Below are 27,457 nucleotides of genomic sequence, written 5' to 3' on the forward strand. Positions count from 1 at the left end.
GTTTTATAAGTTTGGGCTGGGTGATCTACCCAAGGTCTGGGGTCAGGCCCACGATTTTCTTTTATAATCAGTAATGCCATACTTTGGGTGGTAAGGACCTAAGGGATTAGTAGTTAGAGCTCATAAAGCAAGCCCTGCTTCCTAGCTTGAGCCCTCTGTCAAACCACATCTATTTTGCTTTTAGCTACCCTGAAGGAGAGGTGGTGGCTGTCTGTATTCTACAAACTTCAGGAATTCCTCAAATTGAAGTCTTTGAACTACAAGCCAATTCTGAACTGTAGTCCAGGCAAGGCAAAGGAAGAACGATGCCGCCCCCAAGAGGCAGCTTCAACACTGCAGCTCACAGAAGTCCATACTCTGGAAAACTCTGGCTGGAGACGCGACATCAGTTTTAGGATGAAAGCGCTACCCCAAATAATGCTAGATTCACAGCAATTTTTTGGAGAGCAAAAAGCCTCGTATTCTAGTCACACGACAGCTAGAGTTGGGATTTCTGGCTCTGCCATCTATCAGACCTACAAGATTCCCCTGCTATGGCCCTTTACTCATCGAAAAAGTGGAAGGTTGGATAAGATGATTTCAAACATAGTTTTAAGGTGGTTTTTTTCCTTCAACAACTATCAGGCACTGATGTATGTTCAAGTATTCACTGAGAGTCTTCTAGGTTCATACTTTATGCTAGACTCCATTCAGGCAGCTGTGAACCAGGCAGAGACCCTGTGGAGTGTACACAGGGACAAGACCAGTCACAGAGGAAAGGCCCCTTCACCCTCAACCCGAACTTCCCTTGTAACTGCATGGCCCATTTTTGAAGCCGTTATCAACCACAGCTCACCTGGTCCTTGTGGCAACTTCACATAGGTCCTAGAAGCCTCCCCACTGGCCTTGTTAAAAAGTACCCTGTCACTGGGTCCATCCATTTCTGGAACATGTCCTGATCCAGGTCATCCTCAGAAATACTCTGCTGAGACTGACATCCTGGAAGCTGAGCAATTGAGATGGTTTTCCAAGTGTTTCCAGCTTTCTCCTCCCCAAGCATTAGCCAAGTCTAAACTAGACTGTAGGCCAGAATATTTTGGAGTAAGTTTTAAGGTGCATGTAGAAAAAACAACGTGTGACCTGTACTGGTGGGTAGGGCCTGCTAACCTGTGACAAGGGAAGTGGTTCCAGCACACTCTGTCACTCCACCGTCGATCCAGGCCTCCAAATCTAACAGTCTACCTGGTCCTCAAAGGATGTACACCCAGACACATGAAAAAAGCCCAACACAAACAGCTTTCTATGTTGTTGTTAGATGTCTAGTCAGTTCCGACTCTGTACAACAGAACGAAACATTGCCTAGTCCTGCGCCATCCTTACGATCGTTATGCTTGAGCCCATTGTTGCAGCCGCGTCGTCCATCTCTTTGAGGATCTTCCTCTTTTTCACCGACCCTCAACCAAGCATGATGTCCTTCTCCAGGAACTGATCCCTCCTGATAACATGTCCAAAGCACGTGAGACAGTCTCGCCATCCTTGCTTCTAAGGTGCATTCCGGCTGTACTTCTTCCAAGACAGATTTGTTCTATAGTCTTTTCTTCTCTTTGTTGTGCTTGAACCTGGCAAATCCCCTTAGGAATTAGGCATAAACTTTCCCTGGTCCCCGAGAGCATGTGCCAAACCGGAGTGACAAGGACAGAATTAGCTTGGCACTTGCCCATGGATATATAAGCAAATCTGGGAAGCACTCTGTACTTTTTTTCACGTCCTCTGAGGTCTTCCCTTCCCTGACCCCTCAGAAACTTACGGTACTCCCTCCTTTACCGTTGCTCCTACAATTAGGCCACTTTTTCATTTTGCTCTCAAGACTAGTGCCTAAGGGAAAAGGTCACCTCCTTCATTTCTATGTGCAGCATCTTCTCCAAATAGCATCCAGTTCACAAGCGCAGCCAAGAGCATTCCAGCTTTGAGGATCATGGCCCAGGGTTGCCCCAGCCAGGGCCAAGGGCGAACTATCCAGGAAATGCACAGGCAACTCCCGAGGGCCAGGGGGGAAACCATCCCCATTTACACACAGGCCTGTGGGCCCAGGACGCTGCCAACCCCTTCCCTCCCGAGCTGACTCCTCATTGCTATCAGATCAAGCTTCCTGACCTAGTGCGCTCCAACTGTGGCCTCACCTGAAACCTCTAAAGTCTAAGTCTAGTTCCTACCCTTAGAGTGCCCCCCCAGAATCTAACCCTGCTGGCCACTGCCACCTCTCACTTCTCAAACTTCCAATCATGCCTCATTCATCATTTCTCTCTGGCAGCTCCTTCTGTTTCCTTCAAAGCTTCCACTTCCTCTTGATACATCCATGTGACCCTTCATTCCCCAAACCAAGACCTGCCACCTCCTCTTTCATTTGGCTCATCCTCTCAAACATGGATTATAATGAAAATTCACCACCTCCAACTTCCCTCACGCCTCATTCTGCACATATTGCTACATGTGCCTTCCTAAACCATCCTGTCACTCAGGCTCAAAGATCTAGAGACCCCAGAGCCCTTTACCAGAAACCCCATCCCTCAGTTCTCCATCAACGCTTTCTACTACCTCTGACATTAAACATAAGATCAGCTTAATCCTGCAGCCCCTAGCTTCACAGCAGGCAGCTGGAACTTTCACGCTGAATAAGCATCACAAAGGCCAGCCCTTCTGAAGCCAATGCTGGAATCCTTATCAAGTTCTGAGTGGAAGTTCTTCACTTGCCCCACCGAAAAACTTTCACACAAGCCTTTACTTTGCCCCCCAATACCCTCTTCCCCAGTGACTTATAGGGACACTGGTACCGTTCCCGGGTAAACTAGATAGCTACTCTCTTTCTAGGTGATCTGAACACCCTGTGAAATAGCTATGCTCTGGCTGGTCACTAGCTGGCTGGTCCCAGGCTTTCCATTAACCTTACCAGGTGCTAACCCCTCTCCTACAGACAGATGCCCAAAGGGAAACCAAACTGCAGACAGCTTCCTTGAAGGCAGCTGTTAAGAGGTCCATTGGTAGGCCCTGGCAGCTAAGATCCTCCTAGTACAAGAGCACCTGGACTACGTAAGTGGCAGAAGTCCAGGGAGTAAGGCCCTTGGCCAATCCTCATGTAGGCCTCATTTCTTGTAGACTTAAGGTGTCTTCAGATGGCTTCATTCCCTTTCAGTAGCCATTACCATCCCAAACACACACACACCCACCCACCACATATAGAGTCGCAGCAGGTGTAACTAGCACACTCTCGGCCACGTCCTATACTCCAGGCAGGTCAGTCCCGGCACTTACCTTTATGTGGCCATACCTTCCTTCTGCTACTGTCAAACCCTCAAAGTAAGGCCCAGTCCCTATAGCAAGATAAGGACTCCCATATCAGAGGAACTGGGCCAAGAGTCAACAGGAAGACTATAAGAAAGAGCGAGCAACTTTTTGCCACCCAGAGAGCAGTGCCTTGATTGCTGTCCTTCAGATTGGAAGTCTATGAGAAAAGTTAACTGGAATTTAGCCAAGAGGGCTTAATTGTAGAGAAAAGTTTTCATGGAAAACACACAAGTGTATGCACATGCACACACGCAAACGCACACACACCCCCTACCCCCACCCCAGCAGTCCTCATTATGAAATTAAGGAATCCATTCCTTGGAGTGTAAGACAGGTTTCTTTTATTAGTTCTTCCTAAACTTGTCTCACGTTTACTGAATATTTTTCTTAGTGTAAGAACGTGACCTGGAGCTTTAACAAACCAATTTGGATAGCAACCTGAATAAATGCACACAAGTCACCAATTATCACACACTCTGGCCTGGCCTCCATGAAAATCCAATTGGTCTTAAAGCCTGTCTAAACAGAGAGCAAGTAGACCACATCATCTTATTTCTAGTTTTAACTTTAAACTTCAAGTTCACCCCCATCCCAACACCCGCACAAACCCCTCCCGCCAGAAAAAGGTTTTAGAAGAACTGGCCATTAAGAACTGAGTCAGTTGCATAAGAGTGGGCTTAATCCTGCAACCAGCACTTCGAAGTAGCCATTGGCCTCACAGCAGGCCAGCTGAAACTCTTGAAGCATGATGGCTAGAGAATGAACAGAGGATGCTCTAAGGACAGGGCCCCAGTCCTGATGCCGCAGGCTTCCATGCATGCTTACATACCAACATATACATACTTCCAAGTTAATCCTCTCTAAGTAAGCACTGTTTCTTTGTAACACTTTAGAGCTTGTAACACCCTAAAATGTTTCACTGTAGACATGGACAGAAACTTATTCTAAATACGAAAGGCATGATCTTATTTCTAACAACACAGGCCAAAACCAACAGAGAGGCACTCTGTTATACAGAATATTAATTATTACAAAGATCCAAACAGTAATCATCAAGGCTTGTAAGTTTCTAGGTTAGGTACCAGTTTTGGCCTCTAATAGGAGTGTTAACAGATGCCCAACTTGCCTCATTCCTATCAATACTGCCCCAAAGAGCAGGGAATGCTTTGGCGCACCTTACAGTAGGTGCACAGTGAGGAGGAGGTGTTGATAACATCGGGCAGTGCACTTCTTTAACACTAAATTCAGACTCATCCAGTACAACCCAGTGTTATCTTAGTTTCTTATATGTTCTGTCAGCTGTTTAACACGAATTGGCAGACTTGTGACAGATATTAACACTTAAACACACAAGTGATTGTGAATGAGCTAAAAACAATTGTTAACTCTTCTCCTAGGAGATGAAGACAGACTTCATTTTTACAGAGTATCTCCCACCTGAATAAGCAGGCCAGGATACAAATTTTTATGCCATAATTAACAAGATCAATTCCTCAGTTAAAATTATCACGCCTATATCCAACAAAACATCACCCAATTCAAACCTTCTGAAGAGAAAATTATTTAGACTTTGATGCTTGGGGTATTAGTGAACATACTCTCAAGGAAGACCTTCCAGGTCTAAAAAACCTAATGACTTGCTTCAGGTGAAGGGGGTTCATTTTCCCAAAAGCAGCACATGGCATTTATAAAGGGAACTTTTTGTTTTTGGGGGGTGGGGGAGCAGGAGTGAAGGTGAAGTGTGAAAAAGATCAGAGCACACCTTTTTTGCTCTATGTTAATCCATGCCATGCCATGCCATGCTCTAAGCCCTCAGAAACAGAGGGAGATCCCTCCCCAACCCTATCCCTACACCAGGCAGGGAGCCTTTGTGGCAACCTCCACGACAGAACTGTGAAACACAATCAGAGGTCCTGCCATATATGTCATAATGAAAAGTCTGCTTTACAGCTAGTTATAGTTTTTGCTATAGCTCAACTTTCCAAAACAAACTTATCTTTACAGAAGCATAACTAAACATAAAACAAGTGAAGCTTAAACTCAGTAAGATTAACTGAGCTTCTAAATAGTACCATTATGAAAAAAGATACAATGCATTTAATTTCTGTACCTAGCTATTTAGAAGTCAAAACGTTCCATACATTATCTATATCCCCTCCCCTGAAGTCCCCTAAAAACTGACTAAGAAATCTTTAGTATCTGCTTGCTCTAGTTGATATTTAGAACAAAGCTGACAACTTAAAGCTTCATAATAGTCTGTTTTAATATAAACAAGTGTTGGAATCAATCAATGTCCATTTCAGGAAGTTTCTTGTCAGAATCTGAAGGCACAGCTGTGTCTGTACCCTGCTCAGCAGCCTGAGGCCCTGGATTGTCTCCTTGTCCATCCACTGGTCCGTTCTGCTCTGCATTTTTTTGTTCCTCTTTTGGAGGTTCCACTTTGGGTTTGGGCTTTGAAATTATAGGACTACAGATATTTATCAGCTCCTAGAATGGTAGGAGAAAAAAACTGTTGTTTCTTATAAATTTTATATGACATGCTAAACCCAAGTCTAGCCTCACCCACCCCATTCCCAACCAGAACCTAAAAACACAATAATAAAGTTCCCGCCTAAATATCATTTTGAGGGCTATTAATAATGAACATATTAACAAAGGAATATTAAATAATACATTAATTAATATTAAATAACCTTAATTTTAGCTTCAATCTCTTTTGCCTTGATAACTGGATCCATGGTCAGACTCTGCTTGTTCTGCAGATTCAGCTTGTTATTCATCCATTCCATGGCCTCATTCGTGCTTTTTTCCACTTTCATCATGTCAGCAGCATCCAAATGGTCATACTGGTCCTCCTATAATCAACAAGTAGAGAGCTTCAAAGGATGATATTCTCCGCACCCAAATACTGTCTAGCTCTTTAGCATCTTTCAAGAAGTTATGACCTTTCAAAAATGAAGCACATTTAGCCTCATTAATCTACACACTCAAGTCCTTAAAAATTGAAGGAAGGAAAAGTAACCCCAATTTTTAAAGCATTCAGGAAACTGATTTAAAGGCCAAGAAAATATAAAAGGTGGTGATTAAAAAGCTTCATCAGTATAAATAGGTGTACATTCTTTACACAAAATTGTATGATAAATTTCACAATGCAAAAAAATTATATTAGCTGAGGTTTTAGGTATGCTAGTTTAGAACCAAAACAACAGTGAAATTTTTTTAATGAGGTCTTATAAAAACAAAATTATAAAAAAGTCAAGCTCAACTTATCACTTTTTTACTTACCTACTTTTTTTTTTTACTGTACTTTAGGTGAAGGTTTACAGAACAAATAGCTTCTCATTAAACAGTCAGTACACATATTGTTTTATGACATTGGTTAACAACCCGACATGTCAACACTCTCCTTTCTCGACCTTGGAGAACCTTTTCTTCTTGTGGTGAAAATATACATAGCCAAAGATACACCATTTCAAAAATTTCTACATGTACAATTCAGTGACATCAATTACGTTCTTCCAGTTGTGCTGCTATTCTCACTTCAGATGAAGGTTTACAGAACAAAACAGTTTCTCATTAAACAGTTTGTACACATATTGCCCTACGACAATGGTTAAGAACCCCACTACATGTCAACACTGTCCTTACTCAACCTTGGGTTCCCTATCACCACCAGCTTTCCTGTCCCCTCCTGCCTTCTAGCCCTTGTCCCTGGATGCTGTGCCTCATTAGTCCCATTTTGTTTCACAGGGCTGTCCAATCCCCAGCTGAACGGTGAACCTCGGGAGTGACTTCACCACTGAGCTAAAAGTGTGTCCGGGGGCTATACTCTCAGGGTTTCTCTAGTCTCTGACAGGCCAATAAATCTGGTTTTTGCATGTTAGAAGTTTGTTCTACATCCTTCTCCAGCTCTGTCCAGAACCCTCTGTTGTGATCCCAGTCAGAGCAGTCAGTGGTGGTAGCCGGACACCATCTAGCTGTACTGGACTCAGTCTGGTGAAGGCCTTGGTAGCTGTGGTCCATTAGTCCTTTGGATTAATCTTTTCGTGTATCCTGTTCTCTTCATTCTCCCTTGCTCCCGAAGGGGTGAGACCAGTGGAGTATCTTAGATCGCTGCTCACAAGCTTTTAAGACCCCAGATGCTACTCATCAAGGTAGAATGTAAAACACTTTCTTCATAAACTGTGTTGTGCCAACTGAGCTAGATGTTCCCCAAGACCATGGTCCCCACAACCCTCCACCCAGCAACTCAGTCTCTCAGGGAGTTCGGATGTGTCTATGGAGCTTCCATGACCTTTCCTTGTACACCAACTTATCACTCTTAAAGTCTCTTACACTGAGAATACATTAAGGACCTGGAGTACAGTGGAGTGATTAGGAACACAAACTGTTATGGATTGAACTGTATCCCCCCAAAATGTGTCAACTTGGCTAGGCCATGATTCCCAGTATTGTGTGGTTGTCCACCATTTTGTGATCTGATGTGATTATCCTATGTGTTGTAAATCCTAACCTCTATGATGTTAATGAGGCAGGATTAGAGGCAGTTATGTTAATGAGGCAGGACTCAATCTATAGGATTAGGCTGTATCTTGAATCAGTCTCTTCTGAGACATAAAAGAATCGAGCAGAGAGGAGGGCAGACCTCATTACAACCAAGCAAGAAGAGCCAGGAGTGGAGCATGTCCTTTGGACCTGGGATCCCTGTACTGAGAAGATCCTAGACGGAGGAAGATTGATGAGAACGACCTTCCCCCAGAGCTGACAGAGAGAGAAAGCCTTCCCATGGAGCTGGAGCCCTGAATTAGGACTTCTAGCCTCCTAGACTGTGCAAGAATAAATTCCTGTTTGTTAAAGCCATCCGTTTGTGGCATTTCTGTTATAGCAGCACTTGTTAGATAACTTAGACACAAACTTTAGAGTAAGACCTCAGGCTGAATCCCAGCTCTGCCAACTTATCAGTAACTAGGTATTGTTTAAGGAAACTGAGGCTTAAAGACGTTACCTATAAATGTTGATAATACCACCTGTGGATTCAGTGAGGTAATATATTTATGGAGTGTTTATCACACAGTGCAGAAACAAAAAGCAGTTTACTGTTGAGACAGTCCTACATCTGCATAACAAACCAAATTATATGCCTAATGTATTCTCAGAAAGATCAGGATACAGCATATTAAGTCAAAACACTGAGGAAGTATTCCAAAGCCAGAGAAGGAAACTGAACCATACCGCTTGATTCCAGATTTCACCTAACAAAAAAACGGAGCAAATCCTAGGTTCTTAATAAGATTCGATAAAATATTATATACTACATTAACATCCAAAATGAATGCAAAATTGTTAAACTATATTTGAAGACAATAAGAAAAGGTGCTATGTAAATGCCTCAAAATTTAACTCTACCAAAAAGAGGAGAAAAAAAAAATGTACCTTGTTTTTGAAAGCGCTGATTACTTTCATATACTGTTGGATTTGTTTCCCTAGTTCTTCAAATAATTTTGGTCTTTCTTCCGATTCCTGGAACCGCATCTTAATAGGCTGACCTAGATTCTTAACAAAAGAGAGAATATACAAATTCCTCAGCTTAAACTATCAGAGTAGTATGGTTTCCACTAAGATTGATTATGGATGAAAGAACATTTAATCTCCATGTGCTGTAAGTGGAATACTTTTCCTCAGCCCGTTGGAAACAAGGCTTCTTCAGGCTGATTATGAGAGTATACCTCAATATTGCTCCACGTAGAGCCACTTCGATTTGTCACTTGCAAAGAGCTCTAGTTCTCAAAACAGTGAGGAGACAATCAGAAATTTGGTGCCTCCCGAGATACACAACACTAAATATGATGTAACCCTGTTGCTGTTGAGTCGATTCCAACTCATAGTAACCCTACAGGACAAAGTAGAACTGCCTCATGTAGTTTCCAAGGAGGAGCTAGTAGATTCGAACTGCTGACCTTTTGATTAGCAGCCAAGCTCTTAGCCACTGCACCACCAGGGATCTTGCCAAAAATTAAAATAATTTTTAAAATCTGATGAACCTTCTAGATCTAACCATCAATTTACAGAATAATGTTAAAAACCACCATAGAGATAAAAATCAGCAAAATCCAGATTGGGGGAGGTGAATCCTACAGAACAAATGATACACTTTATTCATCAAATAAATTAGGCAAGAAAAAAACATGGAAGGAAAACTAAAGACACATATTTAAGAAACACAGCAACAAAACATATGGACCTTATTTGGATCCTGACTCAAACTAAAAAATAATAATTTATGAACAAATGAAACTTGACAAGGGACTAAACATATGGTGATATTAAGGAAGCTGTTAGGTGTTTCAGTGGTACAGCTTGATGTTATATTTTCTTTTAAACACATACTGAACTACTTATGGTAACGTAAGGGATTTGCGTCAAGTAACTGGAAGTGGGAGGGAGCAAGGATAAAACAAAATTGGCCTTAAGCTGGTTAACAGCTGAAGGCTGTTATTCTCTCTACTTTCATGTGTTTGCCACTTCCTGTGACAAAAAAAATAAAACAAGCAAAAACACAATGGAAGGGATCCCAATGGAGAGCTTGCTGGTCTTGCCAGAATAATAGGAAACTGCAGGCTCTGCCTCTGAGCAATTCCACTCAAGAGGTTAGTTATAATAGCCCAATTCCAGAAGAAACCAAGTTATACAGGGCTAAAGCTAAAAGAAAATGTAAAAACTTCTTGTGCATTTGCATCCTTTTCTAAATCAAAGGCCTCAACTTTAGATTAATTCTTTGTACTTTTAACAATCAGATTCTTTCAATGCAAAACTAGATGCTTTTATGGAGAATACACAGCCCTGTGACAAATGCACTGCAAAGCGCCTGTAGGACAGGGACTGTATCTTGCTAGTCTTTTTATCTCTTGACATCAAGAATGCATTCAATCTCCAATTCAGTGAAACAGTTAAGTATAAACCCAGTTTGCAGAAAAATTCTTGTTATTATGAGGTTTTAAAAGTGAGAGGGGCAATAGGTTTAAGTCATAAAGGACAGCTGTTTAAATACCATTTTCAGACTGTCTTCTTTACTTGGCATGAGATTCCTCCCAATTTTGTGCTATTCTCCTTGGGAGTTACAGCAAAGGTTAGGAATACCTCTGTTCTCAGAAAGTAAAAGCCACTTACTTTCAACTCAGCCAACTTATCCACATAAACTTGCTTTGGCTGGTCTTCTCCATCCTCATATAACCAATTTTCAGTATCTTCTAGTTTCAAGGAAAAACTGTTACGATCCTAAAGATAAGCACAATTTTTTAATCAAGTCAATCAAAAATCAGTTAAAAAAAAAAAATCAATTGAATCACCAGTGGAATCACAGGCATAGACTGCAAAGATATATGAGAGTTGCTTTAAAATACAGGGGAAAGAAGGGAGATAGGAATATATATAAAACAAGATTGGCAAACTGTTCTGGGTGATAGGTACACAAGGGTTTTATAATATTATTCCTTCTGCTTCGAGATATGTTTGAAAATTTCCGGATTAAACTGCATTCAAAAACAAATGAGTTTTAAAAAGTAAACATCAAGAAAAAAGTGAGCTAATTTAAAGAAAAGTATTAGCTAAATAATAGCATGCAAATGTGTCAAAAAGTGATGTGTACCAATATTATGAGTAGTTTTTATATGACCATTAAGCTTCTGTCTTATTTGAAAGTCATTACACCTCTTTATAAAGCTTAAGTCTAAACATGCAAATGCAAAGAGACAATGGGCCTGGTGTAACAGAGGATTCTCTTATTTTATGCTCCTTACTGTGATTACAGAAAAAAAAAAGAGAGTGCTCTTTAGGTAAACACTTTATCCTTGCCATTTAAACTTGAAATGTATGAGCAGAATAAGACCATCAGTTAAAATCAGAAAGGAAAAGTGTTGTACTTTAATGGCCTTGTTCTGCCGTAGCAATAAAATGACCAAGTACAATGATTTGGTTTAATAATCTTTTAAAAGTTGCTGTTATGAAGATTTTTAGCTATAATTTTTATCCTTGTTTTAGCCTGACTTGCCTTCAGTAACTATTATGTAATGCAGATGATGCTGCAGTATTCTAACTTTCCAAAAAAAGTATGGCAAATCTCAGAATGGTACACCTCACTGACTTGTTTACAGGTGCTGCAAAAATGATTATTACTCTCTCAAAACAAAAACTTAATAATAAAGAATAGTATTACCCCCCAAAAAAATGATGTGTAAAAGCCATGCACAAAGACTAACCCTTGGGAAATGCTGCACTAATGAAGAAATACAAAATAAAATGATATAAAAACCTCCCCCTCCCCCAAAAAGAGGAGTTCATTTTTACTGTGTACATACAGATGAAGACTTCCCCTCTACCACATTTAAAGATGCTCCCCAAAAACACATCTTAGGTTAGTACACTGTGGCACATACTTACATCTTCACTCACAAACTTCTCATATTCACCACTAAGTTTGTCCCTCATTTCATACACATATTCTTCCACTGCATTCTTGGCATCGTTCCGCTCCTTCTCAAGCTTATCTTGCATGATCATCTTACCCTAAGAACAGAATAAGTTAATTAGACATTAGTACAACTGAGACTATTTCTTCTTAAATACTAAGTAATATGTAAGTAGAAAATCCTTCTTCCCCAATTTCTTTTAACTCTGTGAGTCACCCAAGAAAGGAGAGCTGGAAGCATTAGTCCTTGGTGAACTGTGAAGATCAAGAAGTGAAGGTTCTGTATGCTTAGAGAAAGGTGACAGAAATATCAACATGTAGAAACTCAAACTCAAAAAATAAAGAAAAGAATTTAAGACAAGAGAACGCTAATGGTTCCATGTCACAAAGGGGTATACATTGCTGTTATTTATTATGGAATACCAAGAAAAATCAAACTTACTTATATACTATAAATGCTAAAGGTCTTTAAAACAAAACTACTCTAAGAGCCAGTGAATATCTGATAAGAAACTTCATAGGCAACAATTAATAAATGTGTTACAGGGTCCCAAACCATGCATCATTCACCATAACAAAAACCAAACCCATTGCCATCGAGTTGATTCTGACTTATAGCGACCCTACAGCACAGAGTAGAACTGCCCCACAGGGTTTCCAAGGAGCAGGTGGTGGATTCTAACTGACGATCTTTTGGTTAGCAGCCGAGCTCTTAACCACTGTGCCACCAGGACTTCTTCACCATAACAGAGTTACTATATTTACACACTGAGTGGCAAAGGGGAAATGGAGAAAATAGCTCCACCATTAATACTATGTGATTTCCTCTGCCGATCAACTCCCATGACTCACTACATAACCTCAAACATCCCATTCTCTGGTGAACAAATGTATCATCCATATACCCAAATATGAATGATACCTCCCTTAAACTAAAGACATACTGTCAAAGATCCCAGAACAGAGCTTCTAGCGATAGAGACAGTATCATCATAAAAGCATTTTGATATACTATGGGATCCAACACTTAAGCTCGCCCTTGCAGTACCCAAAAATCTAGGAACTATTTTCTCAAAGTGCAGTCAAAAGTGCATCAAGGTCGCTAGGCACAGGGTCTAAACGGTATGGTGACATTAATTTGTTAGTTTATTGTTTTAAGAGACTTTAAATAATCACCTCATTTTCAATGTACAAGTTGAGCATCTCTCTGTCTATCTGCCATAATAGCTGATTCTCAATTGGCAGGTCTACAGTACTGGTCTTCACTTTTGCCTTCTTGGCTTGAGGTGGTTGGTCCATCTTTTTGTCCTTTGATCCAGCTTGAGAGGTCTAAAATAACAGAAATTAAGAACAAGAAACACATATACAGACCATCTTAAACTTTCAAATAGTTCACATTTCAAGTTATTTTTGCTTTTTAATTAACTTGGTTTGTTTTCTGATGTCTGATGATCAAAATAACTGAGGACTATTTCTTGTAATATCTGGAAAATAAAAAACAAAATAACCTTCCATAATTCCACAATCCACATATATTCATCGCTGTTTTCCTCTTATTTTCCTCTACTCTTATCTAAACATATAGATATGGACATGAAATTAGTGGGAAGAGTCTGAAATTTCTATGGATCAATAATACATTAACAATGTGATTTCCAGAATGTCTGTCACTATTTACATTCTCATAAGGAGAGAACCCATTCCACTGCACTCTGGCCAACAATGGAAATTCATTTAACTTCATCTCTGTTACTTTTTATGAGTTTCTTCGGGACTATACCTTTTTTCATACACTTATCAACCATGCTTACTGCTTCTTCAAATTGCCTAGTCATATTTTATTCACTGTTCTCTTAGGATTTTAGTCATTTTCATCCAAATGACTGACCTTTCTAGTTTTTTCTAATTTTATCTTATTTGTCAGTACAAGTTTTTAATGTAGAATCTATCCATCTTTTCCTTCGTGATTACTTTTATTGTTTTTATGCTTTGAAAGCTCTCCCCCACCTACAGATTAGAAAAGTATTTGTTTTTTTACAGTATGAGGCAAGACTTCAGTGATATTTCCCCACCTTAAGCCAGATGCTGAAAATTTATGTTCTCATTTGTATTTCATTTCCCGTAGAAGCAATACATTCCTGAGTTATCCCATGGAAGCCTAAGTAACAACCTCCTAGAAACTTTCCACAGCTCCAGGGCATTCGGGGAGGAGCTGACCCCTATGTCAGTGCTTCTTCCTTCTTTTCCCCCACCTTTCACAAATACATGGGAAAACAAGTACTTCTCTCTTCCACCCACCCAAAAGCATGAAGGGTTTTCCATCCCAGTAAAGGCCTTAGTAGATTAAGGCATCTGTGAGAATCATTTCATCTGTTTTTTTTTTTTAAAAAAAAAAAAAGACTACTTGCACAGCGGAAAAAAAAAAGCAATTAAAATTGTTAACTGACTGAAAATGGGTAAAGGACGTAAGCCATCTTAAGCCTCTGCCAAACTTAAAAACACCACAATCAGAAATACCTAACAGGGTGTCACTTCATAAATAATTTGAAATAAGTTCAGAAAACAAATTTAAATATAAAAACTCAATAGTTAGAATTAAAGAATAGATTTGTAAAGAATTTAAACTGTATTCATTTAAATAAATGCTTGGGATAAAAATATTACATATTATTTACAAAACGTATTTAAATATATTATTTAAAACAATATCCTTTGACAAAAAGCCATGTTTTTGACAGGTGACAAAATCTGAAAAAATTTTAAGTCTCATTATTGTTTATCAGTAAAGAATAAATTATTCATAGAATGACTATTAGAAATAGCCATTCAGAGACTAGCATGTGCCAATTACTGACTAGTAAAAGCAGACCTTCTGAGAACTCTCTTTCCCTGTACCAACTAGAAGAGTTCAAAAGTGATCTTACAAAAAGCACTTTCCAAATACACTACAAAATCTTCCTACAAAACTGTTTAAACAAAAGAATTCCTAATATAACTATCTTCCGAGACACGATGCTTCAGCCAGAACCATGTATACGTTAAGAGACACTGCAATTCATACTCTAAAACACAACTCATACCTCCATTTCTTCAGACTCTGCCTTATTTTCTGCTGGCGTCTGCTGCTGCTGCTCCTCAACATGTGGTTCCTCCTGGTCCACTTGCATCTTCTGAAAAACACATTAAATCCTACAACAGTGAAAGACTAAACCTTCATCACACATTGGCCAAGTCACATGGTATGGTACTCCTGCAACTTATCAGCGATCAGAAGACCTAGGCTCAGCAGGAAGTTTTCCTCTCTGGATCTCAGTTAATACATCCGTACTATGATGATAACACTTGCCCTACCCTTATATAAACAAGAGTGACTATGGAATTACTTTGTAAACCACAAAGTATTCAGAGTAGATAATGTGGCATCATATAACACAATCTAATTTGTATAGAGCATGAGTTTCTGCAAGCTTCCTCTTGGGTAGATTACTCTGAAAAGTCTAAACTTTCCCAAGCTGTTCTAAAATCAGTCTTTTCTTCCTTTACAGTAAAAAACCATTGTATGCATGAGGGGAAATAAACACCTTGAATATTCAGCTAAAAGAACAAAGCCTGCCAATAATAATAAATAAGAGAGAAGATTGTGTAGACAGTGAAGCCATGATTCTCAATGCCTGCAGCACATTAGAATGATCTGAGAGGCTGTTAAAACTACTGATACCTTGTGCCCAGCTCAGACTTACTCAAACAAAATCTCTGGGGTTGAGGTCCAAGCATTTGTAGTTTTATAAAACTCTCCAGGTATTTCTGATGTCCAGTGAGGGACAAGACCCAGTGCATGATTCCAGCAAACTAAGTGTGCAATTCTACTTGAGAAAATAATCAACTGAGATGCAGTATTCTTCAATAACCAGACAGAATCAAGGATAACTCAAGTTGAGAAGTGTGTTTGGTTGGGTGGTGTGGGGGTGAGACAACTATGTTTCATTTCTGTGCAAATCCTGTATAAAGATTTTCTGCTGGTTCACCCATGCCTGGGGAAGAGGACACAATGTTCCTCCCTTGTTACCCAACCGACTTGCTAGAATTTCTAGAAAACATACCATCGTAAAATGTAATATATGAAATGTCCAGATTACCTCTTCCTCTTTTGCATTTTGATCTGTTTCCATTGGTTCCTCATTTTCCTCAGACTTGTGCACTTCCACCAGGGATGCACTGGACACACTGAAAATGCCATGGACATTTACTCGAGCCTTGACTTTCACTTTTGAACTAGAGCCATCAGACTGGGGAGTGACTTTCTGAACTGAAAACTGAGCTAGGGAAAAATGAGAAAACAAAAGAGAACACAGCCTGAGTGAACAAATTCAAACAGGAACATATGCCCACACTGCCAGGTTATATCCACTTCTCAAAGACAGGTCAGTAACTAACATGCCACTTCAAGTAAGAAAAGTCAGTTCTCTCAGCATCTTACTAAATTATCAGATTTCTCCTTCCTCTTTTACATTTAGTCAAACTCTTATTTTCCTGTCCCAAAATAGGGGCCCAAATATCTCCTAATTTCTTCCTTTCCTGCAGTCCCTTCTTTAAAAAAAAGTAACATTTATTATGCAATTAGCACATGATCACTGTAGAAAAATTAGAAAAGGAACTAAAATCATTGTACCTTCACAGAGATTTTAACATTTTTAGTATTGTTTTCCAAATTTGTTTCTATGCATATACCTGTTATTGTTAGTTGCCATGGAGTCGATTCCAACAATCACCTACATATTTTTTTTTATATAGCAGCTTTACTGAGATACAGCACACATATAATTCACCACTTTAAAGTGTACAATTCAATGTTCTCCAGAATATCTACAGGGCAGCCTGTGCAACTATCACCACAATCAACTCCAGAACATTTTCATTACTCCAAAAAGAAACCCCACACCCACTAACAATCATTTCCCCATAACATCCCTCCACCTCAGCCACAGGCAAACAATAATCAACTTTCTATTTCTACAGATTTGCCCAGTCTGGCTGTTTCATAGACATAGAATCACAAAATGTGCGGTCTTTTTGTGGACTGGCGTCTTTCACTCAGCATGTTTCTAAGCGTCATTCGTGTTGTAACATGTATTGGTATTTTATTTTTTATTGCTGAATATAATATTTCATTGTATGGACTTACCACAACTACATATTTTAATAAAAATTGTATCATACAGAGTGACTACCAATTGGTATAGGCCTCCTTTTTGGGATGATGAAAGTTTTTCAAAATTAATTGAGGTGATGGCTGCACAAGTCTGGGAATACAACAAAAACCACTGAACTGTACACTCCAAATGGGTGAACTACATGGTATATGAATTGTATTTCAAAAAAGCTGTTATAAAAATTGTATTATACCATACTTAATAATTATAAACACTTTTTTCATTTAATGATCTATCACTAACATTTTCCCATATCGGTAAATATTTTTCAAAATATAATTTAATGGCCATATAATTTTTCTGATATCAATATATATGATTTTTTAGAAACACAGGTTGTTTCCAGTGATTTTGCAATTATAGAAAATACTGTGATGACTCTCTTAGTATATAATCTATTTGCCCATTTCCGATTGTTTCATGAAAAAAAGAAGTTTTTGAACTGTTTTACTGGCAATTTAACGTATGTCTTTCATGTTAAAAATTCTTCTGCTTTACTGATGACCTACAAGTTAATTTCCTCTCTAAACACTATAATTCAATTTGATGCCTTATAAAAGTTTTCTTACAGATTCGTTTTATCTTTAAAGAAAAATAAAACTTCAATACTTTGAACTGAATAGGTAAAACTTTCTAGACTCAGTTTTTATTTTAGACTTTTTTATTGTTGTAAACCTCTCAGTCCCTTCTTATTCCAATTTATAATTATACGCTACTGACAGATAAATTCCTAAAACACATTAGTCACATTCTTCTCTACTGGAAAACCCCAAATGCATTTACACAGTCATTTATCAAGAAACTGCCATTTCTAGATCCAGTTATTGTTCCAGGGTTTTACTTAATGTTTTTAATTCACACAACTGTGCAATTATCATCATTATTCCCATTTTACAAATGAGGAAATAAAGAGTAGGTTAACTTTCCAGTTTCTAAGTTCCTTTCAGGATGTTTTACTAACTTTTACCCATGTACTGTCAGTCCATAGGTATGAAAGTCAAGTTTCTCTCTCCTCACAACTGGTATTATCTACAGATCATCGGAGTTTCTCAAAGTCTATAAAAGACTCCAGTCGACACAGATCCAAAATCTATGATGTATTGCTACTCTATCACATTTCCCTAATAATTTGCAGTGTACAACTTGTAACTGTATGCTAGGGTCAGGACTGAATTTAACTCCTTACAATGCTCTAGCATCACCTTATGCACAAAGTAGACCCACAATGTGCATTAACTGAGAAACACAGCCCACACAATGGGAGATCCAATAAAATAATGACTACTGGCTGGTCCTGAACCAGGTAAAACAAGATGAGTTTTCTTTTGTTATCTAAAGTGCCTAAATCTCAAAATATTGTGTTTGCACTTTCTGCTATCCCAGTTCTCCAAGTATATATAAGTTTGTATTTTTATTTTCCCAATTCTTTACTTACCTATAGCAGGATCTGGATAGGGCAAATCCTGAGGAGAGCTGTAGTAAGCTTCAAGAGTGAAAGGTTCCTTTCTATAAAAGGTGAGGACTCTAGAGAAAGGAGCAGCATGATTTTTTGGAAAGACTTCACAGTCACTGAAGGAAAAGGAAAAAACGCAAAAATTGAGAATACTTTTAACACTTTGACCCATGTAGCCCAAGCTTCTAATTACTGTTAACTTTAATTTTTCTCTCTTTTCAGCTGACATTATTTCCAGATTGTAAGAGTTTCTGAGAATTTATTTAAAAAAAAAAAAAAAATAGACACACACACTTGAATCAGCACATAAAAGACACCAAGGACGTCAGATGGCAGAGTAGTCAGACTCTTCCTGTGGTCCCTCTTACAACAAAGACCCAAAAAAACAAGTGAATCGATTACATATGACAATCTAGGAGCCCTGAACATCAAAGGCAGAGCTGAGGAATCGGACTGAGTGGTAGAGGGACGGAGAGACGGTTCAGAAGCAGCCAGGAGTTGCCAGACCTGACCTGGCGAAGCCAGCAGGCTTCAGGCCAAATCGGCAGGTGAGCGCAGTGACGCAAGCAGGGTGCTCAGGAGGCGTCTTCCACACCAGGAGAGACTGAGCAGCGGAGTAGCAACTGGGGCCTCCAGAAACAGTGAAAAGTAGCAATGAATCAACAAAAGATACATACATGCCTCTGACCTACCCCACAGATCAAAAACGCCCCCTTTAGAAAAAACCTCTTTCCCATTTACATGACCCTCCCTACTCTGAACTGGGTCCTGGGCCGGCTTCAACGATTGCTGAGTCCCCTGGGCCAGAAGTAGGACCCGTCACACACCCTGAGCAATTCTCCCAGCTTTGGAAAGGGAACAAATTAACAACTAGGAAGAAACAATCTGCTAGCTCTTACAAGCCGGAAACTCAGGGTAGGCACAACGCCTTGCCTAGGCACAGGCATAAGGGGTTCACGGACTGAATGCCTTTTCACCCCTGCATTGACCTGTGTAGACCCATTTCAACAGCACAGGCCCTCATTACCACAATACAACAGGGTATATAACTGAAGCCTAACTTCAACTGTATCAGCTATATGGTGAAGTGGCAGGTTCGTGACATTTGATACTGCTCTGCCCATTAAGCAGGGTCCTTACCTACCCACATCAGGGGCCTGAGGACTAGTACCTCCACCCATGCCACCTAGCCACCCCTGACAAGGGTCCAAGAATACGTGGTGCCTCCCAGTCCTTACAGCTAATGGCACTGGGTGCCCATAGTCCAGCTGCAAAACTCACCCACCTAGGTGCTCTAGGGAACAGGGACATGCTTTCCTCCCAGACACTCAGGAGTAGCCATCAGCCTGCTGCCTTGCTCAATGAATGACCCCCCTACTGCAGCCAGATACCTGTACCTACACCAATCACCCCTGCCTGTCTAGTACTGTAGGTGAGACCCGGCAGCACACACTTGGTGACTGACTAACTGGACACCTGAGCTGAATCCATACAAGAAAAGTAAAAAGACTCCTGGGCTCATATACCTAGTAACAGATCTAGCCACCTGGTGACAAGGACGTTAGAGCTTCAAAGGCGCCAATAATCAAACTAGCTCACAAGAGCAGCCTATTTGAGCATATCAAAACAAGAAGCTAGGATATGGTAAGCAAACAAAATAAATAAATATAATAACTTATTGATGGCTTTGAGACAACAGTCAATATCAAATAACATAAAAGGGTAAACCATGATGGCTTCAGCAAGCTCCAAAAACAAAGAATCAAGAAATTTTCCAGAGGAATAGAACTTCTCAGAACTACCGGAAGTAGAATACAAAAGATTAATACACAGAACTCTTCAGATCAGACAAAATGCAAAACAAGCCAAGGAACATACAAACAAAGCAAGAGAGAAAATTAAGAAGATTATATAAGAGCATAATAACAAATTTAACAGGATGCAAAAATCCATAGAGAGACAACAAACAGAAACCCAGAAGGTTAACAATGTATTTCAGAATTAGACAACTCAACAGAAAGTCACAGAACAGAATTGAGGCAATGGAAGTCAGAATTAGTGAGACTGAAGATAAAGCACTTGACACCAACTTATCTGAGGAAAAATCAGATAAAAGGATTTAAAAAAAAGAAGAAACCCTAAGAATTATGTGGGACTCTATCAAGAGGAATAACCTACAAGTGATTGGAGCACCAGAAAAAGGAGGGATAACTGAAAATACAGAGAGAATTGCTGAAGATTTGTTGGCAGAAAACTTCCCTGATATGATGAAAGATGAGAAGATATCTATCCAAGATGCTCATCAAACACCACACAAGGTAGATCCCAAAAGAAAGTCACCAGTAATCAAACTTGCCAAAACCAAAGATAACGACAGAATTTTAAGAGGGACTATGGATAAATGAAAAGTCATCAACAAACAAGTCAATAAGAATAAGCTCAGACTACTCAGCAGAAATCATGCAGGCAAGAGGGCAATGGGATGGCATATATAAAGCCTTGAAGGAAAAAAATTCCAGGCAAGAATCATATATCCAGCAAAACTGTCCCTCAACTATGATGGTGAAATTAGGGTATTGCCAGATAAATAAGAGTTTAGGGAATTTTCAAAAACTAACCCAAAATTACAATAAATACTAAAGGGAGTCCTCCGGTTAGAAAATCAATAACATCAGATAACAACCCAAGATGAGAACACAGGATAGAACAACCAGTTATCAACCCAGTCACAAAAATGAATCAAAGCTAAAAACACTGAAAATAGGGAAACAGAGATGTCAATATGTAAACGATACTGACATTACAACAAAAAACAAGGGCTGAAAAATGTAGTCATAGATCTTTCATATGGAGAGGAATCAAGGTGATATAAAGAAATAAAAGAGTAGTTTAAACTTAGAAAAATAGGGGTAAATATTAAGTTAACCAAAAAAGAAACTAACATTCCTACACATCAAGTAAAAAACAAAAACATAAAGACTCAGTAAACACAAAATCAACAACAATGAAAAGAAAATACATAAAGAAAAACAACTCAGCACAGAAAATTAAGTGGAACAAAGAAACTGAATAACATAAAAAAGACAACAAAATGACAGCACGAGACTCATACCTATCAATAATTACGCTGAATGTAAACTGACTAAATGCACCAATTAAGCGATAGAGAGTCGCAGAATGGATAAAAAACCACAATCTGTCTATATGTTGCCTACAAGAGACCCACCTTAAATACAAACTAAAACTCAAAGGATGGAAAAAATACATCAAGCAAACAATAATCAAAAAAGAGCAGGAGTGGCAATATTAATCTCTGACAAAATAGAATTTAAAGTAAAATCCACCACAAAAGATAAGGAAGAACACTATATAATGATTAAAGGGTCAATACACTAGGAGGACATAACCGTAATGAATATTTACACACCCAATGAAAGGCCTCCAAAATACATAAAACAAACTCTAACAGCACTGAAAAGAGAGATGGACAGCTCCACGGTAATAGTAAAAGACTTCAACACACCACTTTCAGTGAAGGATAGAACATCCAGAATCCAGAAAGAAGCTCAATAAAGAGAAGATCTAACTGCCACAATCAACCAACTTGATTTCATGGATATATACGGAACACTCCACCAACAGCAGCCAAGTATACTTTCTTCTCCAACGCACATGGAACATTCTCCAGAATAGACCACATATTAGGCCATAAAGCAAGCCTTAACAGAATCCAAAGCATCGAACAACCACAAACCATCTTTCCTGACCATAAAGCCATAAAAGTAAAAATAAATAACAGAAAAAGCAAAGAAAAACAAAAACACATGGAAACTGAACAACGTCTTGCTCAAAAACTACCAGGTTGCAGAAGAAATTAAAGAGGGAATAAGAAATTCACAGAATCAAACAAGAATGAAAACCCATCCTACCAGAAACTTTGGGACACAGCAAAAGCAGTGCTCAGGGGTCAATTTATAACAATAACTGCACACATCCAAAAAGAAGAAAGGGCCAAAATCAAAACATTAACCCTACAACTCGAACAAACAGAAAGAGAGTAGCAACAGAAGGCCTTGGGAGCCAGAAGAAATAATAAGAATTAGAGAAAAAATAAATGAAATAGACAACAGAAAAACAATTGAAAGAGTTAACAAGACCAAAAGCTGGTTTTTGAAAAGAACAACAAAATCAATAAACCACTGGCCAAACTGACAAAAGAAAAACTTGAGAGGAAACCAATAACCCAAATAAGAAATGAGATGGGCAATATCACAACAGACCCAACTGAAATTAAAAGAATCGTAATACTATGAAAAATTGTACTCTAACAAATTTGTAAACCTAGAGGAAATGGACAAATTTCTATAAACTCACTATCTACCCAAACTAACACAGAGACAGAACAACCAAATAAACATACAACAAAAGAACAGACTGAAAAGGTAATTTAAAAAACTCCTCCCCACCCCCACCCCCCAAAAAAAACCCTGGCCCTGACGGTTTCTTGGGGAATTCTACCCAACTTTCAGAGAACAGTTAACACCACTATTACTAAAGGTATTTCAGTGCATGGAAAAGGACAGAATACTAGTGAACTCATTCTATAAGGCCAGCATAACCCTGATACCAAAACCAGGGAAAGACACCACAAAAAAAGAAAATTACAGACCAATATCCCTCGTGAACACTGATGCAAGAATCCTCAACAAAATTCTAGCCAACAGAATTCAACAACATATATATAAAAAAAATACTTCACCATGATCAAGTAGGATTTATACCAGGTATACAAGTATAACATTAGACAAACAATCAATGTAATCCATCACTTAAATAAAACAAATGACAAGAACCACATGATCTTATCAATGGGTGCAGAAGGGCATTTGACAAAGTCCAACATCCAATTATGATAAAAACTCTCAACAAAATAGGAATAGAAGGGAAATTCCTCAACATAATTAAGGGCATTTATACAAAGCCAACAGCCAACATCATTCTAAATGGAGTCTGAAAGCACTCCCCTTGAGAACAGGAACCAGACAAGGATGCCCTTTATCACCACTCTTATTCAACACTGTGCTGGAGGTCCTAGCCAGAGCAATTAGGCAAGAAAAAGAAATAAAGGGCACCCAAATTGGTAAGAAAGAAGTAAAAGTATCTCTATATTTGCAGAAGATATGATCTTATACACAGAAAACCCCCAAAGAATCCCCAAGAAAACTACTGGAACTAACAGAACATTTCAGCCAAGTATAAGGATACAAGATAAACATAAAAAATCCGTTGTATTCCTCTACACAAAGAGAACCTCGAAGAGGATATCGCCGAATCAATACCATTTACAATAGCCCCCAACAAGATAAAATACTTAGGAATAAATCTAACCAGAGACGTAAAAGACCTATATAATGAAAACTACAAGACACTACGGCAAGAAACCGAGAGAGACCTACCTAATTGGAAAAACATACCTTGCTCATGGATAGGAAGACTCAACACTGTGAAAATGTCTATTCTACCCAAAGCGATCTACATATACAATGCAATCCTGATCCAAATTCCAATGGCATTTTTTAATGAGATGGAGAAACCACCGACTTCACATGGAAAAGGAAGAGCCCCTGGAAAGTAAATCATTACTGAAGAAAAACAACGAAGTGGGAGACCTCACACTACCTGTTTTTAGACCCTATTATACCACCACAGTAGTCAAAACAGCATGGTACTGGTACAACAACAGATACAAAGACCAATGGAACAGAATTGAGAATCCAGACATAAATTCAGCCACCTATGAGCAGCTGATATTTGACAAAGTCCCAAAGTCCGTTAACTGGGGAAAAGACAGCCTCTTTAACAAATGGTGCTGGCATAACTGGACATTCATCTGTGAAAAATAAAAGGAACAAGACCCATACCTCACACCACGCACAAAAACTAATTCAAAACAGATCAAAGACCTAAATATAAAAACTAAAACGATAAAGATCATGGAAGAAAAAAGAAGGACAATGCTAGGACATAGTATAAACAGGATACAAACCATAAGTAACAATGCACAAACACCAGAAGAGAAACTAGATAACTGGGAGCTCCTAAAAATCAAACACTTAGGCTCATCAAAAGACTTCACCAAGAGTCAAAACACAACCTACAGACTGGGAAAAAATCTGCAGCTACGACAAATCCGATTAGCATCTAATCTCTAGAATCTACAAGACACTGCAATACCTCAAGAACAAAAAGACAAATAACCCAATTAAAAATAGGCAAAGGATATGAACAGGCACTTCATCAAAGACAACATTCAGGCGGCTAACAGACAATGAGGAAATGCTCACGATCATTAGCCATTAGAGAAATGCAAATCAAAACTACAATGACATATTTCACCCCAACAAGGTTAGCATTAATCCAAAAAACACAAAATAATAAATGTTGGAGAGGTTGTGGAGGGACTGGAACACTTATACACTGTTGGTGGGAATGTAAAATGGTACAACCACTTTGGAAATCGATTTGGCACTTCCATAAAAAACTGGAAATAGAAGTACCATATCATCCAGCAATCCCGCTCCTTGGAATAAATCTTAGAGAAATAACAGCCGTCAAGGAATAGATATATGCATGCCTGTGTGCACTGCGGCACTGTTCACAATAGCAAAACGATGGAAACAACCTAGGTGCCCATCAACGGATGAATGGATAAACAAATTATGGTATGTTCACACAATGGAATACTACACAACAATAAAGAACAACAATGAAGCCGTGAAACATAACATGGAGGAATCTAGAAGGCATTATGCTGAGTGAATTTAGTCAGTCCCAGAAGGACAAATATTGTATAAGAGCACTATTATAAGAACTCAAGAAAAGGTTTAAACACAGAAGAAAACATTCTTTGATGATTACAAGCGTGGGGAGGGAGGGAGAAGGGTATTCACTAACTAGATCGTAGACAGGAATTATCTTAGGTGTAGGGTGGACAACACACACTACAGAGGAAGTCAGCACAACTGGACTAAACCAAAGCTAAGGAATTTCCTGAATACAACCAAACACTTTGAGGGGCAGAGTAGCAGGGGTGAGGGTCTGGGGACCATGCTTTCAGGGGACATCCAGGTCAACTGGCATAACAAAGTTTATTAAGAAAATGCTCCCCATCCCACTTTGGCAAGTGGCATCTGGGTCTTAAAAGCTAGTGAGCAGCCATCTAAGATGCAAGAACTGGTCCCGACCCAGCTGGAGCACAGGAGAATAAAGAACACCAAAGACACAAGAAAAGTATTAGCCCAAGAGACAGAAAGAGCCACACGAATCAGAGACTGAGACCAGAAAAAATAGATGGTGCCCAGCTACCACCAATGACCGCCCTGACAGGGAACACAACAGAGAGTCCCTGATGGAGCAGCAGAAAAAGAGGGTGCAGAACTCAAATTCTAGTAAAAAGACCAGACTTAATGGTTTAATTGAGACTGGAGGGACCCTGGAAGACTTGGCCCCCGGACTCTCTGTTAGCCCAAAACTAAAACCATTCCCGAGGCCAACTCTTCAGACAAAGACTAGACAGGACTATGGGACATAAAATGATACTTGTGAAGAGTCTGCTTCTTAGCTCAAGTAGATACCTGAGACTAAATGGGCAGCTCCTGTCTAGAGGTGAGATGAGAAGGAAGAGAGGGTCAGGGGCTGGTTGAATGGACATGGGAAATCTGGGGAAGAAAGGAGGAGTGTGCTGTCACAGCATAGGGAGGGCAACCGGGGTCACATAACAATGTGCATATAAATTTTTGTATGAGAAATTAACTTAAACTGTAAACTGTCACTTAAAGCAAAAAAAAAAAAAAAAAAAAAAAAAAACCCGGAGATTTCACATAAAAAAAAAAAAATCAAGTATAGCAAACTAAATAAAGACACAAATTTATGCATTCTGAAGCCTAAAATAAGCAATCACTTTACTGCATGCACTATGACAAAATACTGATTTATGCAAGTTGAAAAGGAAGGCCACATATTACTGAAACTAACACTGAGTTAATCTTAAGTAAAAAACGATTAATAAACATATTACCTTGACCCTTCTTCAGCTGGAGAATTCCATCTCAGAGATATTGGATATGGTACCACATCAGTGATAGAAAATTCTCTGACTTTGAAAGCAGGTGATAAGATTGCACACTAAAACAGCAATTTTTTTAAATTCAATTTAATAAGTATAGACATTGTGAACTAATAATATCACTAAGCCTATAAATGTCAATTTCAGAATATTATTATCAACGGTCATCCTTAAATATTTACACTGATAGTTTAATGCTGTCTAAACAAACAGGTTTACAAACATGTTTGTTACATTACCTATATAACCTAGTTAATCTTTATTTTTCTATGAATTTGAACCCTTATTTAAATGATGCACGATACTATATTCACATATACAGATAACAGGTAATCTGCCAAACTCTACTAGTATTTCAGGCTTAATCTATGTTCCTAATTAAGGAATTTATCTTATTATATGAAATAAAGTCAACTCCTTTTACGACCATCAATTCTGTTACTCATTTTAAAACAAAAGTTTCAGAATCTTACACCTTGAGAACACCCTGAGCTAATCTCAGGTTACTAGTTGGATACATAAACCACTGGCATCCTGTTACAATGACCTATACACGGCTACCTGTGAAAGAAATAGAACTCACCTGCAATGCACAGCCTCGAGTGACAGCTTCATCAGCATTTAATGTTGTACTAAGTTCTTTACCAAAGAATTTGCTGATCCTCTCTTTTACTGCAGGGATTCGTGTAGCACCACCAACTATCTCTACTGCATAAATATCTTCTTTCTTTAACTCTATTTTAAAATTAGACGTTCAGATTAAAAGACTCTTTGGTGTATCACAATAAAATGTAGCAATAATATCTATAACAACGCAGAGGTGTAGACTAAACTCCAGTGCCTCACCTACCCCACTCCAAAACACACACACACACACACACACA

At 38.9% G+C, this 27,457-nt stretch overlaps 1 protein-coding gene across 3 annotated transcripts in view; it reads right to left on the reverse strand.

The window, feature by feature from the left end:
* Window positions 1-5,566: 5,566 nt before the first annotated feature.
* The window catches only part of HSPA4 (heat shock protein family A (Hsp70) member 4), a 68,321-nt gene continuing 46,430 nt past the window's right edge, over window positions 5,567-27,457 (reverse strand). For all 3 annotated transcript variants that reach the window (XM_004384724.3, XM_023738992.1, XM_023738993.1), the window contains 11 exons: window positions 27,157-27,308; window positions 26,526-26,632; window positions 18,431-18,564; window positions 15,922-16,103; window positions 14,866-14,955; window positions 12,962-13,114; window positions 11,758-11,883; window positions 10,489-10,596; window positions 8,755-8,874; window positions 6,015-6,176; window positions 5,567-5,808 (listed from right to left, as the gene is read on the reverse strand). In XM_004384724.3, coding sequence (XP_004384781.1) covers window positions 5,605-5,808; window positions 6,015-6,176; window positions 8,755-8,874; window positions 10,489-10,596; window positions 11,758-11,883; window positions 12,962-13,114; window positions 14,866-14,955; window positions 15,922-16,103; window positions 18,431-18,564; window positions 26,526-26,632; window positions 27,157-27,308 — 1,538 coding nt within the window. In that variant the 3' untranslated portion in view covers window positions 5,567-5,604. The remainder of the gene's footprint in view (window positions 5,809-6,014; window positions 6,177-8,754; window positions 8,875-10,488; window positions 10,597-11,757; window positions 11,884-12,961; window positions 13,115-14,865; window positions 14,956-15,921; window positions 16,104-18,430; window positions 18,565-26,525; window positions 26,633-27,156; window positions 27,309-27,457) is intronic.

The sequence above is a fragment of the Trichechus manatus genome, unplaced genomic scaffold (genome assembly GCF_000243295.1).
Source record: "Trichechus manatus latirostris isolate Lorelei unplaced genomic scaffold, TriManLat1.0 scaffold00127, whole genome shotgun sequence".
NCBI classification, from domain to species: Eukaryota; Metazoa; Chordata; class Mammalia; order Sirenia; family Trichechidae; genus Trichechus; species Trichechus manatus.